This window comes from Hibiscus syriacus, unplaced genomic scaffold (genome assembly GCF_006381635.1).
Source record: "Hibiscus syriacus cultivar Baekdansim isolate YM2019G1 unplaced genomic scaffold, ASM638163v2 tig00110733_pilon, whole genome shotgun sequence".
In the NCBI taxonomy this organism is placed as follows: Eukaryota; Viridiplantae; Streptophyta; class Magnoliopsida; order Malvales; family Malvaceae; genus Hibiscus; species Hibiscus syriacus.
This window is the reverse complement of record NW_024062845.1, coordinates 194,831-217,206: the sequence shown is the minus strand read 5'-3', so window position 1 is coordinate 217,206 and position 22,376 is coordinate 194,831. Positions and strand designations below refer to the sequence as shown.

Here is a 22,376-nt window from a genome sequence, read left to right as displayed (position 1 = left end):
AGAGCCTTTGAATAATATAGATAGGGTAGTTTAGGAATACACACCCAGACAATTACTTGCGAAGGAAACCTCTCACCATGGAGAAAGTTCTACTCCACGGTTGAACTGATAAATAACTTCCATAATCCGTCCACAGACCATCTGTGAGGACCCTTGTATAGTCTTTTTCATTCACGAAAATCACAATATAGTAATCACTATCGAGATTCATTACCTGAAATTGTCACTTTGGTTTCCATAGTTGATTGATCCGATCCAGCAGGGTTCTATAACAAATCCTACGTCCAAGAAAATGGACAATAACCGACCTACGCATACTATGATCAATCCGCTCATGAACCTTCTTCGAAAAATCCACAGAAGGGATTGGTCCACTAGTATCAACTGTAACTTTGCCTTCTGCCAAGAAGACTTCATCCAAACTCGGAGTATCTTCCGAAACCCTAGTCTACGTAGATCCCCCCGATACCACGCCTGCGTACGACACTTTGTCCATACTAATCCCACCAGTAGTCTCGGCTACCATTAGATTATTAACAGCTTCCGTGACAGTAACACAATTGTCATTCCTTCCTTTCTTTAACACCCGAGCATTCTCAATTGGCGAACCAGGTCTCTCCAAAGCGTTAGGAATTTCTACAGTTATTCCTTCCATCTCAGAAGCATCAAAAACCATATTTGGTGTAGGTGTAGGGATGATAAACGGGCGAGTTGGAGTGCGGATATCCCTCCCCCATCCCCATATCTACTTAATATTTTCAAAACCATCACCTGCCCATCATTCATGATTGATAAAATTTTTCAAATCCACACCCACCCACGCAAGTACATTTTCAAATCCATCATCACACCCACTACTCAACTGGAGACATAATCGTCTAGACCCGCCTTACGACAACCTTAAGTTATACATAAGCAACAAACATAAAACAAACACGTCCATTAAAAAACATAATAAAATAAATCAAGGATTATCTGAGTTAAATGTTAACATCTTAAAGTACATAAAACACTATAATAAAAGACATAATTAAAACTTATAAACATAAATGACAAACACATAATATTTTTGTTCTTTGGCACACATAATTGACAAACTCTAAAATTATACCTAAATTTATAATGGTATAAAATTTAATAGGTATTTAGTGGGCGAGCGGATGCTGGGCGGGCGGATGCGGGGCGGGTAAGATAAGATTTCAAACTCATCACCCGCAACGGGTACCACTTTCTAAATCCACATCCGTCCACTATCCACTAAAATTATATACATCTCCGCTCCAATTGAAGTATGTACGGTACAGAATCCACGAAATTATACTCGTTTGTCATCCTTAATCTGGTGGTTCTCCCGGCGATACATGGGAGGGATCTGCCAGCGGTGGACCGTTATCGTTTTGCAGAGTTCGTTTGAGAAGCATTTATTAGCTTTGGGTAACTCAATTTTCTTCCAAATAAAGACCAACCGTATTAAGTGGCTAAAAGCCCCACAGATTCTCCATAATCTACGGATTTTAGTATTTGACGATGATATATAGCATGAATTTTCCTCTAAAGGCATCAACGAAATTAGCGGCGGAAATTTTTAACCCTCCAAAACATTATTCAATTCAAGTCCCGATTAAAATATAAATCTAACTTTTAGTTCTTTTTAATATATCGAAAGGTAGACAATTAGGACGGCATGTCTCTGGTTCTGCACCATTAGAGGTAACTGATGTGTCACAGGTCACAGGAAGAGGCACTTAATTTTCCATGATGTAAAGCGTTGTGCTTAGTTTGATGTCCATCTTCACATAGATAATGTATTTTTTAATATTTATATTTAATTTTCATATATTATAAAAATAATAAATAATATTCAATAAAATCCACAAAGGTCTGATCCAACGTTAATTGAGTGAAGTTCATATTTTAAATAGATATTTTAACAAGGTTCATGTACATAAATGAGACTTTTAACAGATGACCTTGGACAGGTACAATAATGAGCAACTTTAGTACATAAATTCACAAGTCATGGTAAACGTGCAACGCATTTTGGAAGAAATTGACCGGCAGCTCCAACAGAGTGGGTGCCATGTTTGTTAATTAGGGCCTTAAATTATTAGTCACATGAACGTAGCTACGTTCATGTGTAATCAATCCCCCGCAAATTATCCCTCCACAAAGCCTTTGTTCATTTCAAACTTCTTTCCCCCTTTTCTAAGAGGGCAGTTGAAAAGGATTCTCAACAAAGTTTTGTAAAACATGGACTCCAAGTTTTGTATTTAAAGAAATGTAAGAAATGCTGTAATATAATCAACTGTATCACAAAATCAATACATATATACAACCCTGTGTATGAAAGGGAAACAAAATAAAAGCCAAGCATGCTTCCCTTTGCTCTGTATACCTATAGAAGTACGTACGGTACAAGGTCCGGTATAAATAATTCGATCAAATCAAAGCAAAAAATGGAATGAGAGCAAGTGTGAAAGTGTAAAACAAGGTTTTGAGGCGGGTTGACGGATTTGTAATGGATGGTGGTGCCCCTGAATTGTTGGTACCGTTACTATTCCCTGCTGTGGCTTCCGGATTGACAGCAATGGCAGGAGGGAAGGCATTTGACGGCTTCACCGGTAATGTTTTTGAGGTCTCTTTATCATAACCTGTTGAAATCCATTGTCACGAATTTAAGAGATGGTCGACCGGACCAGCATAAAATGCAGAGGAAAACAAACATAAGTTACTCACAGTCTGATGGTATCCAGCCCAGTACCATCTTCTCGCGATCAAGAACTATACGATAACCGGTCATGAAATTTTCTGGTTTCCATGAAACAAAAGAAGAAAAAAAAGTGTAAGAAGTTATATTCTCTGATTATCAATTGTTCACTGTTATCAGAAGTTGTATCCCAGAGAGAGATGGAATTCATTATAACAAATTACAAATGCAGTGCTCTACTGGGCCATGCTGTATGTTGATATAATACTAGACTCTTAGTGCCAATGACCCAAATTTGTTATCGAGTAAGCACATAAGAACTGCCGGAAGATACTTACGCCCAATGATATCCACATTGTCACTTTTCACAACACCTAAACAGTATACATCTCCAGCCTGGAAACCGGAAAGAAAAGATTAACTTTCAAGCCAAGTCAAGTGCATCTAATAGAATCTAAACGTACATTCTTCACCTGCAAGGGAATCACTACAATTGGATCATTAACAAAGAAGTAATCTCCACCTCTCATAGTCAGATTCATTACAGGGTACTTAAAGCTGCTTTGATTTGCACTGCAAGGTGAAAGCTGAAGTCAGTGCCTTGGGCCTCAGGCATAAAACAAAAGTCCTTTTCTGTAGGTCTAAACAAATAGATTATACCTCAGGTCATAACAATATTCAAAGGGAAGGTCGGAAGAATTAGACAATGTATGCCGATTCTCTATGGCCAAATTGTTGAACTGTCACACAACACGATGAAAAATACTTACATGGGAAGAAAAGGGAACTGAGGAAGCAACATGGAATATGTGATTTAAACTACTTACACTCTCGGATATAAGTGTATAAGCTGGGGCTGAAAATGAATATCAAGAAGAGATCAGAGAAAACCAAAATCAGAATCATTTCTAAGGCTGAATGTTGCGCTAAAAAATCATTATCATCATCGACGCAATCAGAAAAAAAAAAGTAGCCACTCACTGTCGTTGCCGGAGATTAAACGGCATTTCTCCTTGATCTGAGCTTCCCCTATCACCAAAAGTGATTCTTCCAACGCCATCACGTCCGAAACACATAGAAAAAGATTTCGGAGCAATGTTTTCTTTTGCTAAGATGCTAGGAACTGATATATTGTCCAAACCAAGCCCGAAAAGACCATTAGGAGCAGCACCATTTAAGAATGACCCAGTCTGAACCTGCCCACAACTGCGATTGAGTACAACATCCAAATCAATCACAAGGGAAACAAGAAGTTATTTTCCAAGACAGCCAAGTAGAATTCCGGCATTTACAATTATGTTTCTAAATGGAAATGCATAAATGATCATTCTGCTCAGTTGATAGAGCACAAGGTTCTTAACCTTGGAGTCATGGGATCGAGTCTTACGGAGGGTATTTCATAATTTGGAGGTCGAAATTACTCTCAACTTGGTGTTGGGGGCAGCCTACTATTTTACCTCCTCTTACCCATTATATATGGGAATAACTAATTTATTTATTTTTTCTAAATGGAAAGGGAACTAAAATTTACAAACCCGAAAGTAATATTAGCTTGAACGGCTCTGGTTTTATCCTCATCAGTGGTTAAGTGCAAGACATCCTCCACCAAGACCCCGGTAGAAGAAGTGCCATTCGATATATAGAGAACTTGATAAGGGCAATCACTTTGAGGCGAAGAACATTGTCTTTGTTGTTACAGGGAACCTTGGAGCTTGTGGACGACATATTAGGGCTATAGATGCTAAATTCTATCATCTGAAACACAAAAATTATCAGAAGAGACCATTAAAAATTACTCGTTCGATACTGTTGACGAAAACGGGTAAAGAAAACAAAAGAACACGAGAATTTTACGAGGTTCGGCAATGTGCTTACGTCCTCGGTGCCTAGGCGGCGCTATAAGTTTTATTCAATGATGTTTTTAGGTCTAGGTTACATCTCTATTTATAATAGAAAACACTGGTACATAATTACAAAATCAACCATGTACCGTACCGCGGGGGCTGCGCCCCCACACCCCCAACCCACATAATTCGTAACCCCACAACGACACTTTCTTTGTAAGGACAGTTGATTCTGTCCTCTTTACTGGTATATTTTTGAGCCATACCTAACAAATCTCCACCTTGGCGAATATCCTGCCCCTTGGAAACTTCAATGTGGGTTGGGTTACCTTGCTTCTTTAACAACTCAAAACATTCAACAAGTCCAAGCAATGCTTGAACTTGTCTGTCGTAACTGGCTTGGTGAACATATCAATGGCATTCTCATCAGCATGTACCTTCTGAAACAAAACCTCTCCAAATGCAACCAACTCTCTGATCTTGTGAAACCTTACATCAATATGTTTAGTTCTAGCACGATACACCTGATTCTTAGCCAAGTGAATAGCACTTTGATTATCACAAAGCAACTGAACTCCACCTTGTTGAACACCCAACTCCTTCACTAAACCAGTAAGCCATAAAGCTTCTTTTGCAGCTTCAGCCACTGCCATGTACTCAGCTTTAGTTGTAGATAGAGCCACAACAGATTGAACAGTAGACTTCCAACAAATAGGCCCTCCACCAAGAGTAAAGACATACCCTGTCGTAGATCTTCTATTATACAAGTCACCTTCATAGTCTGAATCCACATATCCTACAACCAAAGGATTATCCCGCTGACTCCCAAAAATAATTCCATGTCCCACAGTACCCTTTAAGTACCGAAAGATCCACTTGACTGTTTCCCAATGTTGCTTACCAGGTTTAGACATGTACTTACAAACTTGACTAACAGCATGAGCTAAATCAGGACGAGTACATACCATCGCATACATCAAGCAGCCAACATCATTAGAATACGGAACCTTTGCCATATCTTCAGCTTCCTTATCTGTCTTAGGACACTGTTCTGATGAGAGCTTAAAGTGATTCACCAATGGAGTGCTAACTGGTTTCGCGCCGCTCATCACAAACCTTTCTAGCATTTTCTCAACATAACCCCGTTGAGATAGCCGCAGTTTCCTTGAGTCTCTGTCCCTGCAAATTTCCATTCCAAGAATTTTCTTTGCAGCACCTAAATCTTTCATATCAAATTCCTGACTCAATAAAGTTTTCAAACCGATAACATCATCCATGTTCTTCGCAGCAATCAATATATCATCAACATACAGTAATAGAAAAATAAAAGAACTATCATCAAGGCTCTTAACATAGACACAACAATCATACTCACATCGGTTGTAGCCAATCTTGATCATATAGGAGTCAAACCGTTTATACCACTGTCTCGGAGACTGTTTCAACCCGTTCAAAGATTTCTTCAATCTGCAAACTAAATGCTCGTTTCCAGGTTGAGTGAAACCTTCAGGTTGCCGCATGTAGATCTGCTCCTCTAAATCACCATGCAAAAAAGCAGTTTTAACATCCATCTGCTCTAAATGCAAATCCCAACTAGCCACCAATGCAAGTACTGCTCGGATTGAAGTGTGCCTGACCACAGGAGAAAAGATTTCATCATAATCAACTCCTTTCTACTGTGAAAAACCCTTCGCTACCAAACGAGCCTTGAACTTCTCCCCCTCTTTTTCTGTTACTGTTGGTTTCTTCTTATACACCCATTTGCAACCAATCGGCTTCTTACCCTCAGGAAGGGGAACTAACTCCCATGTGCGATTGTGATTCAAAGACTCCATCTCCTCAACCATGGCTGCCATCCACTTGTCGTTTTCCTGACTAATAACGGCATCATGAAAAGTAACCGGATCATCACTGCTAACAATAAGTGCAAAAGATACCAAGTCTTCAAAACCCAATCTGTTCGGAGGCTTTATATTCATCCATCTCACCCTGTCTCTGGCGAGACTATAATCCTGCAAATCATCCGTAGTGGAACCACCAGAAGTCGATTGAGAAGTTTATGGTTTCTCAACTGGAAACTGCTCGAAATCCACCACTGTCGTGTCTTGCTTCTGCTACAACATAGACTGTTCATCAAAAACAACATCTCTACTAATCACAACTTTCTTCGCAACTGGATCCCAGAACTTGAATCCTTTGACACCTTTCTTGTAACCCAGAAAAATGCACTCATTCGATTTTGCATCAAGTTTGGATCTCTCATCAGCAGGTACATGCACATAAGCAGGACAACCAAAAATCCGTAAGTTATCAAAACTAACATCATGACCAGTCCATACCTCTTCTGCAACTTTCCCAGCCATCGATGCCCTTGGCGATCTGTTGATAAGGTAACACGCCATGTTAACAGCCTCAACCCAGAAGTGTTTGGGAAGCCCCGCATTCAACCGCAAACATCTGGCTCTTTCATTCAACGACCTGTTCATTTCGTTCCGCAACACCATTCTGTTGTGGTGTCTTGTGCACTGTAAAATACCTCTGAATCCCATGCTCCTTACAGAATTGTAGGAACTGTGAATCTGTGTACTCTGTACCATTGTCAGACCGCAAACACTTAATTTTTCGTCCTGTTTGGTTTTCTACCTCAGCTTTCCACAGCTTGAACTTCTCAAAAACTTCAGATTTCTGTTTCAAAAAATACACCCAAACTTTCCGTGAAAAAATCATCAATAAAAGTAACATAATACCTAGATCCACCCAAAGACGATGTCGTGGAAGGCCCCCATACATCAGAATGCACATAATCAAGAATCCCTTGAGTTGTGTGCTTCGCAGTCTTAAAACGGACTTTAGTCTGTTTACCAAGAACACAATACTTGCAAAAATCGAGCTTATAGCTTTTGACACCATGCAACAAGTTTCTCTTGTGTAATTCTGCCATACCACGTTCACTAAGATGAGCAAGGTGCATATGCCACAATTTTGTCGTATCATCACAGGACTCAACAGAGTGAACTCCACCTGCAACGGTACTCCCTAACAATCTGTAGATATTCCCTGCAGTCATCTTGCCTTTCATCACAGTCAATGCTCCTTTAACAATCCGAATGGTTTCCCTATCCTCGTCAGCCTTAGGGATAAACCATTCTTGTGCAAAGTGCCCAAGGAAATCAAATTCTTCTTCAAGTCTGGGATATGTCGAACACCACTCAACGTCCGAACGGAGCCATCGTGCATCTTAATTCTGACATCACCAATCCCAACAATATTGAAACATCGATCATCACCCAAATAAACCGAACCAGAATTAACCGGCCTGTATGTCGAAAACCATTCCCTATTTGGCGTGATGTGATAAGAACATCCAGAATCAAGAATCCAAGCATCCGTCAATTGTGTCGTTGAAATAGAAAGCATATCACCCTCACTGCAATCAAAATTATCATCCTCGACCACGTTCACAGACTTGGATGAGCCATCACGCTTCTCATCAGTCTGATTTTTCAACTTCGGACAGTCTCGCTTCATATGTCCTGCCTCCTTGCACTTGTAACAGTGAATCGTCTTCTTATCCCTGGATTTGGATCTGGAATTCCGCTTCCCCGACCCTGCCTTCTCTGGCTTCCGTCCACGATCTCGATTACCCTTGACATATAAGCTATCAGCTTGAGAGCTTTCCCCTGCATTCTGCTTCCGCTGGTTGTGAGCCAACAAGGCTGCAGTAATCTCCTCAACGTTGATAGTCTCTTTCCCATATGTAAGAGTAGTCACCATGTGTTCGTAAGAGGGAGGCAACGAACACAACAGAATCATCGCTCTTTCTTCATCCTCAATTTTCACATCAAGCCGAGCCAGATCAGAAACGATTTGATTGAAGACATTCACGTGTTGCGCCAAATCATGATCGTCCTGCATCTTCATCCCATACAACCGCTGCTTCAGATACAGTTTTGTTGTTAAGGATTTGGACATAAACTGACTTTCCAACTTCCTCCAAATTTCGTCTGGAGACGATAGATGCATGACATGATACATGACCTCGTCCACCAAGCATAATCATATGGTTCCTGCCGCTCGCTGCTGTAATTCTTCTCAATCTTCCTCATCCATCGACGCCGCCTTTTAGGTCGCAAAGCCTTCAAGATCCCTTGCTGCGCCAATAGATCCTTCACCCTCGTTTTCCATAATCCGAAGTTACCCTGACCATCGAATTTCGCTACTTCAAATTTTGCTCCTGACATCTGATACCAATTGTTGACGAAAACGTGTAAAGAAAACAAAAGAACACGAGAATTTTACGAGGTTCGGCAATGTGCTTACGTCCTCGGTGCCTAGGCGGCGCTAGAACTTTTATTCAATGATGTTTTTAGGTCTAGGTTACATCTCTATTTATAATAGAAAACACGGGTACATAATTACAAAATCAACCCTGTACCGTACCGCGGGACTGCGCCCCCGCACCCCCAACCCACATAATTCGTAACCCCACAACGAGACTTTCTTTGTAAGGACAGTTGATCCTATCCTCTTTACTGGTATATTTATGAGCCATACCTAACAGATACATATTAGGGCATCAATACTACAAGTTGTTGAAACAGAAGTTATAACATTTGAAAGAAGAAAGGGGTTACCTGATTATCGGATGTCCGGAGGCCTTGCACGCAACGGGTGCAGTCACATGGCAACCAGAAGAGATCGCTGCCGGTGTCTAGTGCCACCAAAAATGACAAGGCAGGCGTCCCTACCTATACATTCGCGTAATGCAAACTGTAAAATTCCCAGAAATTGGAAATTAAGAATTCAATCCTTTTGCAAGAAGAAACTCAATTCCATGAAGGAAGCTGAAATATGTAAAACTGACACAATTTCTTCCCAATATAAATTCATAAACACAATTTGTTTTTTTCTTTTAATTTTCCACCTGCAAAACATGCTCCAAACCTAGTCTACTACATGATGAAGCAGAGTATTAAAACAAAAGGAAACAAGTCCAGTTTCTCTCAGGAAACAAACAGGGAAAAATATCAGCTTTTTCTACGACAAAAATAAAAACGAAACAAATCACCCCTCCCCCCTTAATCTCAGAATTCAGCTTCCAAGTTCCAAATAGTTTTGAACTATTACAAAAGCAAAAACCAATAATTATCCAAAAATAAAATAAATTATATAAATAAAAGGAGGAAAGAAATCATACAATCCCAAGTCATCCAATCGATAAGTCTCATTTCCATCGAGAAACGTAACAGGCGTCTGATCATTAGCCGTCGCCAATCTACGGCCCTTAATTATCTTATCACGGTGAACCATAGCAGTATAATACTCCGGACTTCCCTTCACCGACAACTCATCGACGGCCAGGATTTGCTTAACCGGATCCGAATAGCGATGATGGATATCAAAGCCGAAAGTCCCGAAGCCCCAACAAGTTCCCGCGCTCCATCCCAACACAACTAACAACAGCACACAACTGCAACTACTTAACTCCCTCATGTCTGAAACTCCCACCAAAAAAGAAAAACACAATTATGGTGGTTTTTAGCCTTTGGGAGCTTAACTTCATAAACCCGAAACTTTAAATTACGTTTTCAGGTTTGGTTGGAGCTTTCCAGGAATAGAAATCCCAAGTCAAATTACGATTTTTAGTTTTGAGCAATTTATTAAAACCGGATCGGACCGGTCGGTTGAACCGTGAATCGGTGGTCTATTCGGTCCGGTTAATTTCTAAAACCGGATTAGCATAGAATCGGTAAAGAACCGGAAGAATCGGCTGAAAATCGGGGTGAACCGGCTGAAAACCAGCAAAATCGGTTTGAACCGCCGATTCACTTTTTTTCTTTAAAAAAAATTAAACCAAACGACGTCGTTTGTTCAACGAGCCGAGTCAAATTAGAGTATTGCTGAGCTCGACTCGAACTCAAAAACTTTAAAAGTAAGCTCAACTCGACTAAAAAACTCACGAGCTAAAAATTATCAACTCGAAATATAATATTAAAACTTGAAATCAAAAAGGCTCGAACTCAAAAAAAAAATTAGAAGTTCGATTGAAGCTTAAAATTTGAACTCAATTGAAGCGAAAGAATAGTTCGCTTTGTGCTCACCAAAAGGCTTCATGATTTTGAATGTCAAATTATCTCTATTATTTATAGAAGTAGTTGGGATGCTCTTCTTTGTTTCTTAGTCATATGTGATTGTTTTGTTCTCATATTTTTACTCTTTAAACTTTTGGGATACTCTTCTATGTTTCTTAACCATGTGGGATTGTTTTTTTTTAAAACAATTAAACCAAATGACATCATTTGTTATAATTTTTTTAAGTCCCAATTTTTTTTATTATAGTTATATAATTATATTTATTATTTAATATGTTTTACCTTAAATATTATGTTGTAGTTGATTTGAATCATTTTGTTTCACTTGATTTTATGGTTTTTTATTTATACATGTTATGACTTATGATATTTTTATACTTTTTAATATTGTAAACTTAAAAAAAGTGTTATATATATTAATATTAATTTGAATATTATGTAAAATTAAAAAAAATTATTTTATATAAAATCCGGTTCAACCGTAGTTGAACTCGATTGAATCAGTGAACCAATACCTTCACCGTTCAATGTCTGATCCGGTTTTAAAAATATTGGTTTTGAGTTTGATGAACAGACGATACCGCTCGAGTTTGGTACCCAAACTCAAACGTGGGACCCTCACCATGTATTTAAATAATTTTTTTTACAAGCTCCTTGTGTTTTGTAGATTTTTCACTTATGCATCGGTTTAACTGTGACTTTACGAAAATGGAAATTTAGTCTTTTTACTTTAATTTGTTAGAATTTGGTTTTCTTATTTTATAAATTATTGCATGATTTTTATTAATTTCATATATTTAAACTATAGATTTTCAAATCATCGATTTAACAACAGATTTTAAAATTTTAATAAACTAGATTAATTTATTGGTTTTTGTAAAATGAAATAATCAAATTCTAATAAATTAAACTATTTTTATGAAGACCTCATTGTTTCTTATTTAAAGAAAATAGTAATGCAGAAAATCTTTTCTTTTTCTGGAAAGAAATTAAATGAGAATTGGAAGTACAGAGTTAAGGTGTTTGGTATTTATATATTGTAGGTAATTAGAGTAATTTTTTTTCCTTGTAAAAATCCACTGTTTTTAAACAAAAAAGTATTCAAACTCCAAAACCTATCATAAGTGACTTGGTCCTTTCAGATTATGCATTTTTACGCCGTATTACTAGGTGAGTTGTGTTTTTTTTTTCCTTTTATTGAATGAGATCCATATGTTTAAGGTGGTTAGATAATTACTATCGGCTAATTGTAATTAACAAAATTAGAAATAAACCATCTTTATATATTAACTTAAAATTTTATGATTGTAACTCAAGATGCGATTCCAACAAACAAAGGATGACAAGTTCCCTTTAAATGATCCAAGTTTGAACAATGTTGTCTACGTGAATTTATTCAAAGAGCAATTCTAATATGACTACGAGGCCATGAAATAATAAAACAATACACAATTGAGTTTTCTCACTCTAGATCTCTTGTTTTGGTCAGAACTGATAAACTTAATTGGTTGTTAATAGCGATGGTCTAAAAGATTAATCATCGATTCTTTTCATTCCTCTGTATTTCTTCTTACATCTTCATCTTTTTCCCCTTTTCCATCTTTTTAGTTTTGTTTTGCAGAATCGCTTTACGTATTTGAGCTTTCCATTTTATTTTGTTTAGTAATTTTTTTAAAGACGTTCAATAGATGATAGATGCATAGCTCCAGAGTAGGTGTGGTTGTATATCTACTTATAGAGTATTATTGTCAAGTTCATGGCTAGGTCTTCTAATCAAGAACTAGGGAAAACATGAAACTAATATTGTCGGGATAGGACTTTTAAGGAATAGGGATAATAGTTAGTAACTATTTTTTGATCATTTGGTTCGTGCATAATGATCAGATAAAAAGGGAATGAATTGTGGAAAGAACAGGTGAAAAAAGATGAAGGAAGCCGTGTTGGGAAAAAGAAACAAATGGTTTATTTACTGTTTAATTCTTTTATGTAATCAGGCATGGGAATTTACATTTTGGGGTTGAAGAAGGAAAACAAAAACCAAAAACCCCAATGGCAATAGAAAAAGAGAATGATCCATTCAACAACCTCAAGATGCATGCCATGGCAGCTTAACCATATAAATATTACAAGATTCAGCTCTACTTTTGGTTGGTGATCAGTCCAAACCATAAACGAAAGAGTCGATTATATAAAATTTAAGTCGCACGCAATCCTACATGTGTCATTCCAAACACCCAATCTCTTTTAATAATACTATTTTAACTTCGGAGGGAAGGCTCACAGCCAAAGCCAAAGGCAGAAGCGGTAACAGTTGGGGCCTTGCCTAGTTGATTCATTGATACCCTATCAAACTCTTGCATCTGTTTCCTAAATTATTTATACAAATTAGTTAAGGATTTAAATGTACTTTTTAAAGTTAATATATATATTAACAACATAATTTTATTAAATTATTAATAGTATCGTGGTAATTGATAAAATTTTAAGGTTAATATTATTACTAAAATATGTGATTAATAAAAAAATAAATTTTATAATAAACACGTATTCACATTCATAAAGTTATAGATCTACTGAGAAAATGATATGTTTTTTGTTATATAAAGTAAAATATGATACATCAGTTGCGTTTTTAAATATGTCTAATAGAATGCATCTTTATCTTATATGGCATGCTCATTTTAACATCAGAGGATATTTTAATCTGCACACATAAAAGAAGCGACTGAATTTATAAATTTTTCATGGATGTTTTTTCAAGGTATATATACAATGTATTTTTTAAAATAAATTTTAAGATTTTAGGAGTTATGATTTAGGTTAGGGTTTGATTAATTTCAAGTCTCTAAGTAATAAAAAATGATAATACTAGGGATAAGCGCTTGATTGGGTCGAGTAAAAAAAATTCAAGTTATTCGAGTTGATGAGTCATATTTTATAACTCGGAGTTAACTTGAAATTTTTTCGAGTTGAGGCAAGTCAAGTCAATTTTTTGAGTTTTTGTTTAAATTTAATTGTTAATATTTATAATATTACAATATTATTTGATTCAAATTTAAGTAAGTTTCTATAACCATATATACAATACAAATATATTTCTACATATTTTTTTCATATGTGATATACGTATATCATACAAGCTCCAAGGATTCGACTCAAACTTAAAAATAAATCCACTATTTACTAAAAATTTCTAGTTATTTGAGTTACATTTTACAACTCGATTTGAACTTGAAATTTTTTCGAGTTGAGTCGAGTTTATGAAATTGTAACTTGAAATCAATTCGAGTAAAAAAAAAATCAGTTTTTTAATCGGTTTTTGCTCATCTCTAGATAACACTATAGGCCTAGTGTCATCCATATTCTATTCTCTTTCATTTCACATCGATAATAACTCATGTTTATATACCTTGAAGATCCGTTAAACCCTATATAAGTCATTTGTGTATCTTTTGAAATCGATATGTAAATATATGAACATGTAGTTATGGGCATGGGAGGAGCACGGTTACTTGTTTGTTTGAAAGAACTTGTAATTGAACCATTAGTCTTATAGATTCCCGGCCCGATATGAACAGGTCATGAAACCTCTCAACGTTCACGTCATTTTTGTAACACAAAACTATGCTTTCTATATAAAGAAGAAACATTTAAACCAACAATGGTTTCGATCTCTGTCGTAAATCTCAAGGCAATAAAACAAGTGTGGTAGACATTGAATCTCTCCTTAGTTGTACAGATAACAATGTAGACAACTAATAATATGTTGCTTTCGTGAGTGTGCTTATGGGCGAATGACACGTTTCATGATCACTACTATTACAAAGTTTGTTTTTAAAGATTTCCACAATCTATCTCTAAAATGCACTTTCCATTTTTTTAGATAATTTTTGAATTAATCACTGGTATCTAAACTATTGACCGACTAATCCATATCGGGTTTTGTAGATGCCCATTATGGGAGCGACCTTCTCAACTCAATTTGCTCCATACGCAAACGTCAGGATTTCGAACCTCTGACCTTGCTTAAGAAATTTAATGCCTCATACTACTAGACCAACTAGTTGTAGGTTTTTTTTAAATAATATTTGTCGAGAAAATAAAATCATAATGCGTTTTCTAATTTAAAGGTTGAAAATTCACTTTATGTTTTCTTTAATCTCATAAAAATCGTATTGAGCCAGTTACATCTTCCATGTGTCAATTAAAGTATTTTTAGATGTTGAGTGAGCGTATCTTCTTAGATAAAAACGCGCCCTGACATATGTTACTTAACATGCTCGCTCAATAAAACAGTACTAATTTTGTACATAATCAATTGAAGATGTGATTTCTTTAAATAATTTAGGCTCTGAATTTTAAAAAAAATGGTCAGCTATCTACCCTAGCCGAATTATTATTATTATTTGTTCAAAGTTGTAATATTAAATTTAGTGGTTGCCTCCTGATGTGATACAATTCATTTGCTGAATGAAATCCATGCCCCTTGATAATAAGGTCAACTCTTTATCTGAGTCAGCATATGCATTGCTGGCCCCATACAAATACATGCTAGCTCAAAACAAAATTCAAACATCAATTTTCAGAGTCGAAACGTTCGGACGCAGTTAAAACATACTGGACATAACTGTTTCATTGTTTGCTTCCAACAAAACTGTGCTACATTTGTACATTTGATCCCTATTCTTTGCTAAATGATCAAAAGGGGATCAAAGGGCAACAACAAAGTAGACATCTAAACCATATATGCCATATGCTTGGATCTGTGTGAAGATGAAAGCAGGATATGTCCCAAAGCATGCCCTATGATAATTGGGGCAATATGGAGATGATGGCTCCGAAGAATGCCAGAAGAGAAATATGGAAATGGCAAGATCGCAAGCCAACGGAACTGCCGGAATGGGTATTATTGACATCTTTATTACTTGACTCTGGGTTTGAATAATTATGGATTCCGGCAGCAACGGCAGGAGGTTCAGAGGCAGCATACGTTTCTACTTCAGATTTATTAGTATCCTCAACGTCGAAACCTGCATAAAAGCCATTGAGTTTCGCAAGTAAACACGCTCGAATGAAAAACCATACAGGAAAAGCATCACTTACAATCAAACTTCTTCCATCCCAAGACATATCTTTCTCGGTCGAACACCACATGGTAACCGGTCATAAAGTTTTCTGTTTAGAGGAAAGAACAGCCCAATAAGCAAAAACATACAATAATGGAAATTTAAGTTGTATTACATAATTCTCTTGCAAGTTCAGCACTCAAATAACCACATGCTATACGCAAGACTTACGTCCAATAATATTCAGTTCCGTACTCTTGATGACAGCCAAGCAGTATACAAGTTTACTCTGCAAACCATTAGAGATCAAATTTGTTAATGAAATTTTCAGTCCGGAGTACGAAAGAAAATAAAAGAATAAGGTCCAGGAGCAGGATACTACCTGAGTAGAAATGATGATTATTGGGTCGTATACAGGAAAGTGATGTCCGCCTTTCATCGTTAAACTCATACTGGGTATTAAAGTGGCATTTGCATCAGGGCTGCATTCCACAAAGAAAAATAATAAATTGTGCAAAATTCAACCGTTGAGAAAAACAATACTATGTGAAACAAGACTAAATAACGGACCTCATATCATAACAGTATTCAAAAGGGATCCTTGAATCAGGTGGACGGCGCCTATCTTGTGCCTGAGAATGGAACTGTAGAAGAGCACAAAACTATGAAGTTGCAACACCAAGTTTTATAGGTTTTTAACATGCAAAATACTTACATTCTCTGCAAGGTTTGAATATGTTGGGTCAACCAAGTACGTAAATGAGCTCCCGGAATAAAAAAGAGCAGTAATATCACCAATGATTATAGTTGTCCCGACCCGAATTTGAGTTACCGTAATGTTATATGTTGGACTGCAGCATAAATCATGATTAGATATTAAGCAAATTAATCGATACACCTAGGGTTCTTATCAAGCGAGTCGATCGCGAGTTGGGCAGTGTTCAACTTGTGCTCGTTAAAAAATTTTGCTGCTCGACTCGACTCGTTGCTCATTAAGCTCGTTAAAATTTTGCTCGAATCGTGCTCATTAAGAAAATTTGTTGCTCGACTTGTTGCTCGTTAAAATTTTGTTCGACTCGTGCTCGTTAAAATTTTGCTCGACTCGTGTTCGTTAAGAAAATTTGTTGCTCAACCCGTCGCTCGTTAAACTCATTAAGTTCGTTGTTCACCTCGTTGCTCGCTAAGCTCACTAAAAAAATTATTTTATTTTTTTACTTACTAATACTATATAGAACTTAATATAAACATAAATTAATAAATTTAACTAAAAATTTATCAAGTGTGTGTTAAAATCAAACTTGTGTTTTAGTTGGCAGCACACTTGGCAAAAGGTGGCAAAAGTTAGAAGATTCTTGATTAATGAAGCATGATCTTGAATTACTTAAGAGTTAAGAATGAAAAATAAACATGTGACAATTGATGATGGAAGGGAATTTCATTAAGACAAGGAACTCTATGTGGCAATACAAGAAGAATTTGGAAAGGCCTAGATCTTTCATTAAGGAGGTTAATTACCCTTATAAATATATGTCTTTAGCATTAATATAAATGTATGCAAAGTGAAAGAGAAGGAATATGAAGATAGCTTAGAAAAGCCATAATGAAAAATAGCTTAGCAAAGCTATTAGAGAAAGAGGGTGAAGCTTAGCAAAGCTTAGAATAGCGAGGTTGTGTTTGTAAACTAGCCGCAGCTAGTGTTGTAGTGTTGTCATATTGGGGTAACATCGTTGTAACGTATTTTGCCTCATATTAATAATATTTTGAGTTATATAAATTACTGAGAGTCCACCTACGCTTCCAATAAATGGTATAAGAGCTTGGTTCGAGTTTAACGTGGTGGAGAAGATGGCCAACATGATTCAACCACAAATCATGAGATTGACAAAGACGAATTATGGCAATTGGAGCATTCAAATGAAGGTGTTACTAGGTTCCCAAGATTGTTGGGATATCATCGAGAATGGTTACACCGAGCCTGAAAATGCAAAAGCAGAAACAGTCCTAGCCAATGAAGAAAAGAAGGTATTGAAGTAATCCTGAAAAAAAGATAAAAGAGCATTGTTCTTTATTTTTCAAGGAGTAGACGATTCTACCTTTGAAAAAATTTCTGATGCGAAGACCGCAAAACAAGTGTGAGAGATTTTGCAAAAAATCTCTACAAGGTTCCGAAAAAGCAAAGAAGATACGTTTACAAACTCTTAGAGCTGAGTTTGAGATGTTAAAAATGAAAAATATGGAAAACCATCGATGATTATATTAGCCGTGTAAAAGTGGTTGTGAATGAAATGAAAATAAATGGTAAATCACTCGATGATGTTAGAGTGATGGAAAAAATTTTGCGGTCGTTGACAAGAAAATTCAATTATGTGGTTATGTCAATCGAAGAATCGAAAGATTTATCCCAAATATCGATCGATGAGCTTGTGGGTTCACTTCAACATGAGAAGAAAATGAAACAAAATGAAGATTCTGAAAATTTGTAGCAAGCTCTACAAAGCAAGATGAATGTCAACGAAGGAGAAGCTAGAAGCAGCTACACACAAGGCCGAGTAAATCGTGGTGGTTATCGTGGAAGATACAGAGGAGGACAAGGAACTCGTGGATGTGGTGGTCGATCATATAGCACCGATCAAATAAGTGAAAACAATCCAACATCAGGCCGTGGACGAGAATTCAAAGGCCGAGGTAGAGACAGATATTAACAAGAAAATAAATCCCAGGTACAATGTTATAATTGCAATAAGTATGGTCATTATAGTTATAAGTGTAGATTTGCTCCTAAACAAGAAGAAAGAAATAACGTAGCAGCAGCTGAAGAAGAAAAAATTAAAAAATCTCATCTATTCCTCACTTATAAAGGAAATGAAGAATTCAAGAAAAATATTTGGTATCTTGATAATTGTGCCAGTAACCATATGTGTGGTCAAAAGGAATTGTTTGTGAAATTAGATGAAACAGTCCATGTGCGAGTAACTTTCGGAGATAACTCGCACGCAGAACTAAAAGGAAAAGAAGAAGTCATGATTACTCAGAGAAATGGAGAAAAGAAGTACATTTCAGATGTTTATTATGTACCTACTTTAAAAAGCAATATCATCAGTCTTGGTCAACTCCTAGAAAAAGGATATGAAGTGCAGATGAAGAATCGCTCACTTGCCATCAAAAATAAAGAAGGAGAATTGATAGCCCAAGTTGATATGACTCGAAATCGTCTCTTTACAATTGATATCGAGTCAGGAGAAGTCAAGTGCATGAAGACCGTGATCAAAGATGATTCATGGCTGTGACACCTAAGATATGGACATCTTGGATTTTCTGGTTTGAAGTTGTTATCAAAAACAAGTATGGTGAAAGGACTACCAGAGATCAACCCTCCAAATCAATTATGTGAGGCTTGAATTAAAGGAAATCATCATAGACAAAGCTTTGAAGCTAGTAGATCTTGGCGTGCCCGAAGACCGCTGGAGATAATAACACAGATATAGCCGGTCCTTTTGTACTACCTAACTTTTATTGATGATTTTAGTAGAAAATGTTGGATTTATATCTTGAAAGAAAAGTCAGAAGCGCTGAAAAAATATAAAGAATTTAAAGAAATTGAGGAAAAGCAAAGTGGCCAATATTTGAAGATATTCAGATCAGATCGAGGAGGCGAATATACATCAAAGTTATTTGAAGAATCCTGCAAAGAGCATTGTCGTAACCGGTTTTCTCCCGGGTACGAATTTTCCTTGGCGGAAAAAGTAATGTGAATGAATAAATGTTTTTTAAGGAAATGTTTTGGAGTCGCCATCGACCTTTTTGGATAAAGTAGGTCGAATACCTAAAAATCATCTTTTAAAAGATTTTTTAAGAAAACATCAGTTAAAAGATAAACTGATCTACGTGTAACCAAAAATTTATTCTTTTTAGTAATAAAAAAGGGTTTCAAGGTCGGTTACGTTTGGGGAAGGATTAACACCCCCAAAACGCCCAAAATTGGTACTTGTCGATTATAAATTGTCTCTAATAATAGAATTTAAGAATTCAAATATAAATATAATTTATGATCCTCTTATTCCAGATTCAATCGAATAATTCTAAGAAAAATATATTTAAATATATATATTTTTATAGTTTTAAAGGGTATTTATTTATTTAAAAATATCAGAAAGGGATATCTAGTTGCTTTAAGACAACCCCTTTTAATATTAAAAAATAAATAAATATTAAATAAAACATTTTCCTAAAAATAATTTAAAAATAATAAAATTATATATATATATATATATATATAATTTATAAAAGTAGGATATTTATTTATTTAAAAATATCAGAAAATGACATCTAGTTACTTTAAGACAACCCCTTTCTTAATAATAATAAATAAATACTAATAAAATATGATTATTTTTCCTAAATTTATATTATATATATTTATGACTAAAATAAAAATAATAATAATTAAATTATTAAATTAAATACATTGAACATAAAAAGGTAATAATAAAAATAAATTACAATTGAATAATGACCAAAATAAAAGAAATTAAAATATATAGTATTAAATTACAAAAAATATAAAATTCATGGAATAAAATGAAAATTATAAAAAATAGTGATTAAAATGTAAAATATAAAACTTAAAGGCTCTAACTCTAAATATTATAAAATATTGATAAAAAAGTGTAATGTAACCATAATTAATTAAATCATATTAGAATATAAATCATTAAAATTATAAGGGACTAAATAGGGTATTTACCCTAAATATTTAAGCACCTATGGGCAGTGACTAAATTATAAATTAAACAAAATGAAAAGTACAAATTAAAAATGCCCAAAAATTTAATTCGGTGACTAAAATATAAATGTACAAAATATGGAGGATTTCAGAAAGGGTTTTCCTCTACGGGAAATTACACAAGCACCCCTCCCACAAAACGACGTCGTCGGGGAGGGGTATTTAAACCCTTTTAGTCAAACATTTTAAGCCAGTTTTCCTCATTTCCTAATTTTTTTCTCTCTCTAAGAGAGAGTCTCTCTTGCCTCTCTCTAGGTGGCCGAAAATTACAGATCTACACCAAATCGTAGATCTCTTCAACCTAAAATTGAATATGGTTTTTATTTCTCCTAAAAAGAACCCAAAATTAGTAGATCTAGAAAAAACGACAGTTTTACCTCGGTTTTCACACGGATTACGGCGACGTCTGGGCTTTCCGAGGGTAAGTTGCTTCTCTTCCTTCGTTTGTTGTATATATGGCTATTTGCTGTTGGGTTTTTGGTACCTTGCTTTCCTCGTTCGTATATGTTCTGTATTGCTTCTGTTGGTGGTCTATTGGTGGTTTTTCGTTCTGTTATTGTATTTCTTTTTTTCTTTTTCAGGTTTGGTGATGGCTTTATAGCCATCCCGGTTGCTTGCCTCGGACCGGTCCCATGGGTAACTTTCAGTGAGTCACCAAACTATAGTGGTGACTCACTCAATAGCTGCGACGTGTGCGGTTTAGTGGTGCTTCCTTTGGCGAGGCGTGGAACCAAATGGCAGCGTTGGACTTTCTAGAGTCTTCGACAGAAGCTTGGCGTGGCAGCGGTGTTAGAGAAGATAAACAATTGGCTGGGGCGGCTGGAATCTTCAGGAAACCCTAGAAGGGTTAGGGTTTCTAGGGCCTGATGGGTTGTTGTAAAATTGGGTCTCGATTTACTATTGGGCCTTTGTAGATGGGCTTGTAATATAAATTTTTATTTAATAATAATAATTATTATTATAATAATAATAATAATTTTAAAAATAAAATGAAAAAATTAGTGTTTACAAGTATAGCATCATCCATCAGCTCAGATACACGCCACAACAAAATGGAGTTGCAGAAAGAAAGAACCACACAATTCTTGACATGGCAAGAAACATGATAAAAGGTAAACATCTATCGAGAAATTTTTGGACAGAAGCAGCTCGATGTGCAGTTTACATATTGAACCGATATCCAACAAAAAGTGTGAAGTATATGACACCAAACGAAGCATGGAGTGGACAGAAACCAAGAGTTGGACACCTCAAGATTTTTGGATGCATCGCATGTGCCCATGTTCCTGAACAGACTAGAAAGAAGCTTGATGACAGAGGAGCAAAATGTATTTTCATTGGCTATGATGAAATAAGCAAAGCTTACAGATTATATAATCATATTACCAAGAAGGTAATAATTTCAAGAGATGTTGAGTTCGATAAGAAGACTATTGGAGATGGAGCAAAGAGGAAAAGAAAGTTGAAGGACTGTTTTTTAATAAAGATAAAGATGACGATCTTATCAATCAAGATGAACAAGCTGATGATCAAGGTCCTCAAAAAAATGTACCATCGTCGTCAAGTAACAACAACGATACTAGCAACATAATAGAAGATTCTGAAGCACCTCCCACAGAAGTTTGAAGATCTACATGAGAGAGAAGAATACCATAAAGGTACAACGATTCAGTCTATTGGAGATAATAAGAGGAGAAAAGCTCGGAATGAAAAATCAAGTTTGAGGGGGAGTGTTAAAATCAAACTTGTGTTTTAGTTGGCAACACATTTGGCAAAATGTGGCAAAAGTTAGAACTCTCTTGGTGGTTGTTCGTTCTATTGTTGTGTTTCTTTTTTTTTCTTTTTCAAGTTTGGTGATGGCTTTATAGCCATCCCGGTTGCTTG

At 35.9% G+C, this 22,376-nt stretch overlaps 2 protein-coding genes and 1 pseudogene across 2 annotated transcripts; all 3 read right to left on the bottom strand.

The window, feature by feature from the left end:
* Window positions 1-2,366: 2,366 nt before the first annotated feature.
* On the bottom strand, window positions 2,367-3,613 carry LOC120139234 (aspartyl protease family protein 1-like). The gene is made up of 5 exons (XM_039154539.1): window positions 3,599-3,613; window positions 3,368-3,447; window positions 3,181-3,280; window positions 3,046-3,103; window positions 2,367-2,808 (listed from the first exon to the last, which is right to left on the bottom strand). Exons 1-5 carry the CDS (start codon window positions 3,611-3,613, stop codon window positions 2,729-2,731), a joined length of 333 nt encoding a protein of 110 aa, XP_039010470.1. The 3' UTR covers window positions 2,367-2,728.
* Window positions 3,614-3,684: 71 nt separating this feature from the next.
* Window positions 3,685-10,076, bottom strand: LOC120139233 (annotated as a pseudogene).
* A 5,416-nt stretch (window positions 10,077-15,492) lies between these two features.
* On the bottom strand, window positions 15,493-17,457 carry LOC120139232 (aspartyl protease family protein 1-like). The gene is made up of 6 exons (XM_039154537.1): window positions 17,453-17,457; window positions 16,425-16,560; window positions 16,280-16,353; window positions 16,092-16,191; window positions 15,941-15,998; window positions 15,493-15,818 (listed from the first exon to the last, which is right to left on the bottom strand). The coding sequence occupies exons 1-6, from the start codon at window positions 17,455-17,457 to the stop codon at window positions 15,739-15,741; spliced, it is 453 nt and encodes a 150-aa protein (XP_039010468.1). The 3' UTR covers window positions 15,493-15,738.
* Between the last annotated feature and the right edge of the window lie 4,919 nt (window positions 17,458-22,376).